Source organism: Ptychodera flava, chromosome 9, assembly GCF_041260155.1.
Source record: "Ptychodera flava strain L36383 chromosome 9, AS_Pfla_20210202, whole genome shotgun sequence".
Classification (NCBI taxonomy): Eukaryota; Metazoa; Hemichordata; class Enteropneusta; family Ptychoderidae; genus Ptychodera; species Ptychodera flava.
Genome location: NC_091936.1, coordinates 23182939 through 23194538, shown reverse-complemented (window position 1 = coordinate 23194538; position 11600 = coordinate 23182939). Strand labels below are relative to the sequence as shown.

The window sequence follows — 11600 nt, the reverse complement described above, 5'->3', positions numbered from 1 at the left end:
AAGACACACAAGAAGTGATGAGAAATTTGGATCCAGGATAATTCTAAATGTCGTAATCACCCCCTACAGTGGAAGGCATTTCACTATATGTAACTAATTTAAGTGCTGTTTACATTTGAATGATAGCACTCTTAGCATTAATTAATTGTCTGTCTTGGAACTGCACCAACAGATTTTACCTGACAGTGACAAGGGATGAAAACACATAGAAGCTGAAGTAAAGTAAAATAATCTTTTATTCTCAGAGAGTTTATATTGTTACATTAATGTGAAAAGTAAACTAACATACAAATTAATGTTTCTGAGAGGAAAAACATATTTTGCCAGAAGTTACCTTATGTTATTACCTGTTTGCAACAGGCAGGTAATGCTCTGTGATATTGGTACAAAGTTACAGGCTTGAATTTTTACTTTTCAAAAAATCTCATGGGCACCAATATGTTCAACGGTTCACTACTTATTACCTCTTTAGCAGTGTTTTACCTTTGACCTTCTCCAACAATCTGAGACAGACTGCTGGTACGGTACTAGAGATCTCCCATAATTCATCATGATTTGTACCATCATAGATTCCTCCGTGGAGTCTGCCATATTGTCTCCCATGTGTATTCCTCTCAGAATACTGCCATCAAAATCATTTTTGTAAAATCTTCCACTGTTGTGTCCTCAGCCATACAGAATAATGTTATGGAAAGTAGGAAGACTAGTTGCACCTGTTTTATGAGCCCTGCTTGCCAGAAAGAGCCTTGAGGGTGCATTGCCATATAGTTGAACATGGAGCTGCATAGTGAACAAAGGACTATGAGAGAGTTAAATAATATGACGTACCAGTATGAAATTTGTTGTTACATCAAATTTGTCATAATTACTAAAAATCTAAATGTAACATAAATTTTTATTAGAAAGATTTCATCATGAATATGAGATTTATAATCAGGATAAGTTTTATAGGGCCTTTCGATTATAAACTAGTCATTGGCATTGACATAGTCCCCCCTGTATTTGGGAATCTGTCAGTAGAAGAAACTAAATTGAAGTCAATATGATGTGAATGAAAAGAAGAAATGAGAGTTCCAAAGACCTGTGGATTGGATTGTAAACAAGTAGACGTTAGTATGAATGGCATAGGGTTATGTCCTTTTATCAAGTTAAACAAAATCAGGTATGCCATGCACTGGCTCTGGAAATATCAAAATTCAACTAATCCACAAGAAACTGGTCCAGGCATGTCCGAGAAATGGCTCTTGACATAAAAAATTAGAAGGCCAGATATGAACCAAAAATGCCAATGTTCAGTACAGAAGAGACTTACTACATAATCAGTTTCATCCAGGATGGCATCAACAGGGGGAATTTTCCCTCTTTACCAGGAAATTTAGGGAGGATTTCACCAGTCATGTGTTCTACTTGTGTCTCTAAGGTGTGACTGGCACCATTTCATGGTGGTGGGGGGGGGGGGGGGGGCTGGTTCCCTTGACAAATTACTAGGGTGTGCCAACACGTCAACAGAGGGGGAATCTCCCATCCCCTTCTCTAGAATAATTAGCCATTGATACTGCTAAATGCCTTTCTTGACTGTTAAATCTTAGTGTGATAAACATCCGCAGCAATTTTCATCAGATTTAGTGACGTGATTCAGGATATAGATCTGTAATGAAAAATATTTTTTCCATGTTTAGAGGCTTGACTTATTAGTACTTCAGAAAACATGGGGGTTGGTCCATACCATGGTGGTGAAAACGCGAAGCCAATCTGTGCTGCCAGCCTAATTACAAAAAGTCATTAAAAAAGACAATTAGTAATTAATCGACAGGATGTAACATGTTTTGCATCCTATTATATAACTGACAGATACCTGTACCTTGTTTAATAACATTTGATGCAGTGCTTCTAGGCATTCACCCTAAAACCAAAATTTCTTCATGTATGCAAATTAGCAATTTATTTAAAATATACCGCTAAATGTCATTGCATTCTATTAGAGCACTTTCAAGTTTCATAAAATTTGATGCAGTATTTCTGGAAATATAAAACTAATTAGGAAAATTCATTAAATATGGAAATTAATAACAAATAAACATGACACTGATAAATGGAAATTATGCTCCCAGGCTCGCGAGAATGAGTATAACAGCTCATATGGACATCTATACCAAGTGTCATCAAATTTGAGTCAGTATTGCTTGACATATTACTGGAATTATGAACATTCATTAAATATGCAAATTAGCAATTAATTGACTCAATACTGACAAACGTCATTTTGTACTATTAGGAGTCAGTGTGACCAACATCTGCACAAAGTTTCATCAAATTTACCACAGTCTCTCCAGAAACAGCTCTCTTTCAAAAATCCCTAATAATGGGAATCTTTAATGCAAGACACATCCAAAACCATGGACCTGCATATGTATGCCCATTTCTGGAGGGTCTATGGTATGTCATAGTGTATTATCCTTGTACCAGGTTTGAAAGGAATTGGCCCAGGCATGTCTGAGATGTCTGAGTGGATGGACGGGCATGGATGGATAGACAGGTGGATAGAATGCAAATCATAAGTCCCCTGGATTTCGTCCACTGGGACTATAAGGCATCAGTTTGCACACATTCAAGTTTTTGCACCACATGATCATAAATTCACAATATTCGATCCAATGTCATGAAATAAATATGGCCAATTACATGATGACATTACGATATCATTGTCAGAATGAAACGAACTTCTGTCATTCACACTAAATAACGTACTTTTTCACATATTGCAGTCTTACGAACTCATACATTATGTTATACCCCGAGATCAGTTAAATATTGTATCAATGGGATCAAAGAATCTATTGGTTAGCAGTACAATGGACCTGTTATGTACAATCCCAGCATGCTCTCATAGCTCAGCCAGCCTTTTCTGTACATGATGAAGGGCGCCATCAACATGTTGTTTTCCCTAAGTCAATATATATAGAGGCAAGAGGTGCACTTTGGTCAGGTCAGGTGGTTCTGATCACTGACCCCATTGTTAAGGTGAGTAAATAGCGTAGGTAACAAGTTTGAATTTTAAAAAGAACCGCTGAAGTGTTATCATGAGTTACTGACTGTTAACCACAATCTTTTATTCTTGGATGTGGCATACATTGAACACAGGAAGATCATGAGTGGAAGACACTGTTGTTAGTGCAATACATGCATGTAGGTTCCTCGCTAAACCAGTACAGTGATCTTCTTGAATTCATCATAACATACCACAGCCATTGTCCATTGTATCCCATCTACATGTCAATGGAAATATGTAGATCACCTCAATTAGTCCAACTTCTCCTTTGGTTCAACCATGGCTGCACAGTGATTACTTTATTCTGGCACAGACAAAGAGAAAACCAGACTATAGAAACAGGTATTGTTCAAGGTTTGAGGCGGTTGTGTAATATCCCTTCCATGTATGCATCGCCTCAGGTAGCTCTTGACTTTGCTTTCCAAAGAGTGCCAAACATGCACCCTTCGATACTTTCCCGAGTTTCGCCAATTTCTAAGGGAAAGTAAGTTTCAGCTATATGAGAACTCTGGAAAATCTTGTCCTACTTTTCACATCAACGATGCATGAAGTCTGACACCTAGTGAAGCTCATTTTTAGCTCATATTTGGTTTTATATATAAATACCAAAAAGAGCTTATATGATGAGTCTGAGTGGCGTCTGTATGTCTGTATATTTTTGGGTATGTGCGGATGTATGTCCGTCACACACAAAGGCTCCCATACCGCCAAAGCTATCATCTCAGTATTTGGTGTACAGGTATATGTAGGGGTTGAGATGTGAATTTGTTCAAATGAACATATCAGTGTCAAAAATGTGCAAATGAGGTAAGAAAAAGGGAATTTCTGCATGTGTGCAGGAGTGACAGGCAAACTACACTTATCTTGAGTCATTTCCTGTCATTGTTTATGAACTGTAACATATTAACAGAACTGCCCAAACCATAGACAGTAGAGGGGAGGAAGACCTTTAGTAGAGGGGAGTTGTTTATGAACTGTAACATATTAACAGAACTGCCCAAACCATAGACAGTAGAGGGGAGGAAGACCGTCAGTAGAGGGGAGTTGTTTATGAACTGTTACATATTAACAGAACTGCCCAAACCATAGACAGTAGAGGGGAGAAAGACCGTCAGTAGAGGGAGAGAGGTCATGGTCAAACTAAGAGGGGCTAGCTGCCTTTCAGCTATGCATGTTGCTAAAGTTGACCTCCAGTACCTAAAATTTCAGACCTTAATTACTTTTGTCATTCTTGTTTTTCTGGTTTAAATATTTCTTGTTGTTTTTCTGGTTGTACTGTGCAGAAATCATTGTCATAACATCAACGTAGAATTTTCCTGCGCTGAACAGATAGAAACAACATTTATTGTTGATCTTTGTTAACCCATACTGGTATGTACCAATTCTGATCAAATTTGAGCGACACTGTATAATTGCGGTATTTTTTGCTAACGTATTGACACACGTTAGCATATGTCGCAGCGATGTCTGTCTGTCTGTGTGTCTGTCTGTCTGTGTGTCTGTCTGTCTGTGTACTCAATATCTCAAAAATATCAGAATCAAATCTGTTACATAGATTCAGTTTGCAAATGGCAAGAACTGATTAGTTTTTGGAGGGTGTGGCTTGCTTACTTTTTGCTCATTTGCATAATTAATGATTTATAGAAAAAATGGATATATATTGACAACGACTGCACACAATTTGATGAGATTCGCTACAAATGTTGATCACACCAAGATATATCAGCTGTGAAAGATATTAAGGGGTGAAATAAAAGATAATGGATAATTTGCATATTTAATGAACTTTCCTTATTAGGGATATATATCTGATTTGACTTGATCAAAATTGACAAAACTTGGTATGTATATTGAAGATACTATGATTTAACATTATTGAAAGTCATTAAGCATTTTTACTTATCAAACTCTTAGTTTGCATAATTTAATGAACTTTTGAAATTAGGGATGACTTGACGGAAATTGATGAAACTTGCTACGTACTTTTAAGGTACTATGATATAACATTTTTGAAAGTCATTAAGCATTTTTACTTAAGCCAAATACTTATTTGCATATTTAATAAACTTTCCTAATTAGATATATACATCTGAATTGACTTGACCAAAGTTGATGAAACTCACTATGTACATTGAAGATACATGTACTATGATATAACATTATTGAAAATCATTAGGCAGTTTCACTTCAGCCAATTCCTTATTTACATATGTAATGAACTTCACTAATTAGGGATATATATCTGAATTGACTCGACTGAAGTTGATGAATCTTGCTACATATATTGAAGATACTATAAAACAACATTATTGAAAGTCATTAAACTTTTTTACTTCAGCCAATTCCTCATTTGCATATTTATTGAACTTTCCTAATTAGGGATATTTATCTGTATTGACTAGACCAAATTTGACGAAACATGCTATGTACATTAAAGATACGATACAACATTGAAAGTCATTAAAGCTGCACTTTTCAATCCTAGGTTCTCGCATTAGTGAAGTTCTCCTCCTAGTCAAATACTTGGCCAGTACGATGTTTGATTTCTATAACATTAATTAGACAAACTGATCTCGACCTTTTGTCACCTTTTGCTAATCCTGCAAACAGAGTTTATACAAGCGTTTGATTGACGGTCAGTTCAAATCGCCAACGGTCATTGATTCCCCACCACAAATGTTAGAATTTCCTAAAAAATTTGTCTTCAAGTTGCGTTAGACTTTGAATATAACCACAGAGTTCGATGGGCAGCAACTTCACACTGACCGCTTGGCAGTCTGTCTGTGTTTTTGTGGCCGGGAAAAACTAAAAAGTGGCATTTTCTGGAGCATGTGCCCGTGTTACCTGTTTGGTGTCCACTTACACAGTGAACGCCGCCAGAGCTTTGCGTCTTTTAAAGGCAGGCTCCGCCTTTAAGCATTTTACTTTAGCCAATTCCTTATTCCAAATTTAATAAACTTTCCCAATTAAGGATATTTATCTGTCTTGAATAGACCAAAGTTGACGAATTGCTTTTTACATTAAAGATGCTATGATATGGCATTATTGAGAGTCATTTAACATTTTCACTTCAGCCGATTCCTAATTTGCATATTTAATGAGAACATTTCTGTCAATTCCTAATTTGCATATTTTAATGAACTTTCCTGATTGGGGATATATACTTGGATTTAGAATTAATCTGTGGTGAATATTATTCATTATGTTGATCATAACATTTTCAATGATGTTGCAAACATGTGGCAAAGGTTCAAATTTACACATAACTGCAATATAATGAAACAAGTGAGCATTTCCAGTTCATATCTGGTAATATGTAAAGGTTTATTGAGACGACCATGACATCAAACGGCATGCGGCATTTCTGGTCTGTTTTTCTCTTTGTCTGTGATTCTGGTAAGGGGAGAACTGTTTGATTTTGGGGTGAGGGTGCGGGGTGGAGGAAATAGGTAGTCAGCAAATTTTTATTCCCTGTCTCTGTGACAGCAAATCTTTTTTCCTATTGTCAGATCAGACCTGTATCAAATTAATTTTTCAAGTATATGAAGAAGCACTGCAACTTTATTTTCTCAGTAAGCAATATCTCTTATAAGTTCCGGTAGACAGTCCAGGGGACTTATGTTTTGGGTAACCATCGTCTGTGTATCTGTCTGTCTGTCCAAGCAGATATCTCAGCCATGCCTGAGCCAATTCCTTTCAAATACGGCTAGTTTTCAATCGGATTCGAACCCACAACATACTGCATCAGTCGCCTAGCTGAGAGGCCAGTGAGAGAACCGCTCGGCTAAATCTCCACTCCCAAAAAAGAGTGGTTCAATAGCTGGCTAAGTTGTTACATTTTTCTGACTGAGACCGCTCAACACGTTGTAGAGTTCGTGAAGCACTCACGCACGCATGCTCACTATCATACATCGCACATACACACTTTATCGAAGCGAAGAAACGAATTTCATCGCTTTAACTGGGCGAATGATAAACTTGGTACAAAGATACATACATACATCCATTGTTTTGGGTGTGGTAGCATAATTAATTCTAACTTGCATAATAAGTGATTTTTAAAAAGAGCATTTCTGGAGAGACTGCGCCAAATTTGATGAAACTTTGTACAGATGATGGTCACACTGAGCTCTAATAGCACACAATGACATATGTCAGTATTGTGTCAAGTAATTGCTAATTTGCATAGTTAACGAATTTTCATAATTCTTTTAATATGACAAGAAATCATGACTCAAATATGATGAAACTTGAAACAGATGTTATACACATGATATACTAGAGCTGTAATTGTATGCAAAGACATTTAGTGGGATCATGTCCAGTAATTGCTAATTTGCTTATTTGATCATATTTTTTTGTAATTGGGGTAATATGTTTAGAAATACTGCAGCAAATTTGATGAAACTTGGTACAGATCTTTCGCACACAGTTCTATAATAGTGTACAGAGAAAATTAGCAGTATCATGTTAATTAATTGCTAATTTGCATATTTAATGATTTGTCCTAATTAGTGTGCTATATCCAGAAATACTGTGTAAAATTTCATGAAACATTGTACACAGGTTGATCTTCCAGTAGTGTAAGGGATAGCAAAGATACTGCAGTATCAAGTCAATTAACTGCTTTAATTTGCATATTTAGTGAACTTTCCTTATTTGTTGATATATCCAGAAATACTGCATCAGATTTCACGATATGTGGGTAGAGATGTTGGTCTTCCAATACTCTAATGGCGCCCAAAGATATGTAGCAGTATCATGTCAATTAACAGCTGATTTGCATATTTAATGAATTATCCTAATTAGGCTGATATGTCAAGAAATACTTTATCAGATTTCATGAAACTTGGTACAGATGTTCAGCTCACATTGCTTTAACACTGATAAAGACAATTATTAGTGTCATGGTAATTAATTTTTAATTTGTATTTATTGAACTTTCCTAATGTCCAGAAGTACTGCATCAAATTTGATGAAACTTGGAACAGGTGTTGATCTCAGAGTGCTGAATAGAATGCAATGACATTTTGTTGTATTGTTTAAATTTATTGATAATTTGCATACATAATGGTTTTTGTTTTAGGGTGAATGTCCAGAAGCACTGCATCAAATTTTATGAAACTTGAAACTGGTGATAATATGTTAGTGGTATATTGGGATGCAAAAACGTTTAGCAACATTCTGTCAATTAATCACTAATTGACTTATTTAATGACCTTTTGTAATTAGGGTGGCAGCGCAGATTGGCTTTACATTTTCAACACAATGGTATGGGCCAAGGCCATTGTTTTCTGTAGTAAAATTGGGTCTCTAAACAGGGAAAAATTGTTGGTAATTAGAGATCTATATCCTAATGACTGCTAATTATCGTAAGTCTGTACTGAACTGAATGAACACAGGGGCATTTTGGTTCACATCTGGCCTTCTGATTTTTTATGTCAACAGCAATTACTCAGACGTGCCTGGACCAGTTTCTTGCAAACAAGTTGAATTTTACATTCCAAGAGCAAGTGCATGACATACCTAATTCTGTTTAACTTGGTAAAGGGACATGACCCTATGCCATTCATACTAATGTCTGCTTATTTACACTCCAAACCAATAAGGCATCAGTCACAGAAAGGTCTTTGGTACCCTATTTTCTTTTTTCATGCACATTATATACTCCAATTTAGTTACTTCCACTGACAAATTCCCAATGAACAAGCAAACAAGCGGGGTGGGGGTTGGAGGACTGTGTCATTGTCAATGACTTGCTGACATGTGGTTAATAATTCTACTTACATGTCACTGGCTCAAATCTGTACCAATAAACAACTTATTGTAGACTGTGTAAGTAGCAAAAAATAACAGTTTACAATACATGTTTCTGTTTTTTAAATTTTATGTGCACGAGACACTGGATAAAAATCCATTCTGAGCTGACTGATCTGGAGAGTAACTCAGGGCCATGGCCTGACCAAATTGCAAAGGGGCAAAACCGACTTAAGCCAGGATTTGGGTAATTTACATATTGACAGCTTGGAAAATTCCAATGTTTACTGTAAATGAAACCCAGAAATATGTTTTCCAGAATTTAAATCAGACTTTTGTGTCATGAATACCTGCAAAAGCATAGGACCTTTTGACAAATCTTGAAAATATTACCCTACTCCATCATCCTGTGTGCCCTTCCAGCAAATATTGGGCTAATGTGCAGCATTGAATAAGCTCTTCTCCAATTGGGTAGCTGAATCTTATCAATATAATTAAAACAATACAAATAGACTCCCTAAGTCACTGTGAATAGTGACAATGGACCAATCAGAGAAACAGCTTATTCAACGCTGCACATCGGCAGAGAATATTGGTGAATCAGCCTGTACGAAATCTTCTTATAAGATTCTTATAAGATGTGATAAGAAATTATCGTACAGGCAGTTTCCTTGTTTTAGTGATTTCAGCACATCGGCGACAATCTTTTTTACTTATCTGTTGGAACAATTTTACAGGACCAGATTATTTCTTTTCCTTTCCTGCAAACAAGTATCTTTGTAAAAATATCTTCCACCCTAGAAATCAAATGGCTCTTCCCTAAGTAATTATCTTTCATCTCCATTAGTTTGACCTCTTTGGCAATGTGACATATTTCTTTTCTCCTATCACATTCAATCACTACTGTGTGTGATACACTGTATGTTTTAATGGTAGAATTTGCTACAGCAACGTGACTTTTACAGATCCAGTTAAAGAAACAGCGGTTTTAACAAGATCACCTAGGGCAAATTTTACTGGATTTGAAACCGCAAAAGCATGCATTTTTTGGCTGTTTCAATACCAATGTGTTGAAATTCACGGAGTACATGTTGATCTCCTATTTCTGGAAGGTGGCTGGTGATTATGACTACCTGCAGTAACTAAACTGCAATTTGCATTTTCTGTGAATTATCCCAGATAGAGGGAATAACAAAATGACTTTCTGTCATTGGCTATTATTATTATTATTATTATTATTATTATTATTTATTTATTTATTTATTTCAGACCCGATCGTCCATATACAGAAAAAAAATACGTACATGAATATGAATACAAAACTCAGACTGTTGGGGAAAAAACAAACAAACATAAAACCCCAAAGAACCTACTTCAAATACAGTTTTCTCCAGCACTATCAATTACTCAATCAGGTGTTGCTTGATGATACTTCGTGCATATGTGCTGGTTTAAATTAACATTCATTTATTTAATTATGCTGGACAACCTTTTTTATCTTATAGATTATCCACAACTTAAAGACGCATACTGCCTGCTGTACTAGCTCTTACCAGAATGGATAAAAGATCAGTTAAGTTCAAAGCAGAGGTAGAAAGTTATGAGCTTCATTTTCACGCCCGAGCTCATTATGTGAGTGCTGACTACTACGAGACTCTTGACAGAAGGTTGACTTACCTTAAAGTTGCCTGTGCTGCCTTTGGTACTGCCTTTGGTGGAAAGGCTATTTATGAGTACATTGAGTGGTCAGAAGAACAGCCAGATGGTCGCCAGGGTTCTAGCAAAGCCATGATGTTGGCTATAGCATCTTTTGGGGCAGCTGCAATCACCCAGCTATATACTACAGGGCAAGCTCCTTCTCAAAAGCAAAAATTCCACAACGAAGCAGCTGCTCAGATGAAAGCACTTAGGAAAAAGGTACAGGCATGGAGTGACACAATCCCTGAAACTGAGACTGTTGAACAGAAAGACAGGCTTCGGAAGCAATATGAAGAATACATCGATGAGCACTGCAAAATTGACAACCTCATCAAAAGTGAAGACTGGACATTCAGTGAAGTGCATGACACTCTGCCCAAGGGATGGAAAGACAAAGGAAGGGAACTGGGAATGTACATTCCAAAGAGAGACATTTGGTATTACTTCCAGAAATACAAGAAGATAGCTGAACCATACCTGCAAATTACTATAGGAGTGATGGCCGTGATCGGTCTTTGGAAATATATCAGTGAGGGAGATGGCAAATAGTATCTTGGTAAAGCTTGGTACCAAACAAACACAATGTTCACAACGCAATGCATCAGGTTGAGATGATGACCATGCAACTAGCAAAAGAAAATGTAAATTATGTCGATTGGTAAAAATATATAACCATATTGACAATCTTCAAGTGTTATTTTACTGACTGATTAACTTGATATTTAGAGAATCAATCAACATTTTCGAAAATCATCATGTTACAATAACATAAACATATATGTAGAATGACTTGTGATGACAAATTTTGGATGAATTCATATTGGGATGAATAAATCTTGCCTGACAATCAAGTATGATGCCTCTTCAATTATTTCTTCATTGTCATGTATTCACTACGTGTGCATTTATTTGGACAATATGGCATTTTAAGAAACATATATTGACACTTTTGATAACAATTAATATCAATTTTATGGTACCCAGAAAGAGTTAATCAATTTGCACTTAAAGGTGTACAGATTATCATTGGAGAACCCAAAGTGAGTGCAATCAATGTATGAAACTTGCCACATATTGAATTCAGAGGCCACTGAAG

General features: G+C 36.2%; 1 protein-coding gene across 2 annotated transcripts; it reads left to right on the top strand.

Annotated features, from left to right (window-relative positions):
* The first annotated feature begins 2923 nt into the window (after nucleotides 1–2923).
* LOC139140391 (uncharacterized) lies at nucleotides 2924–11355 on the top strand. Of its 2 annotated transcripts, none has more exons than XM_070709606.1 (2): nucleotides 2924–3021; nucleotides 10312–11355. In XM_070709606.1, the coding sequence occupies exon 2, from the start codon at nucleotides 10364–10366 to the stop codon at nucleotides 11051–11053; it is 690 nt and encodes a 229-aa protein (XP_070565707.1). In that variant the 5' UTR covers nucleotides 2924–3021; nucleotides 10312–10363; the 3' UTR covers nucleotides 11054–11355. The 2 variants fall into 2 exon arrangements, with proteins under 2 accessions (XP_070565707.1, XP_070565708.1); XM_070709607.1 differs by lacking the exon at nucleotides 2924–3021 and adding an exon at nucleotides 9033–9053.
* The last annotated feature ends 245 nt before the right edge of the window (nucleotides 11356–11600 follow it).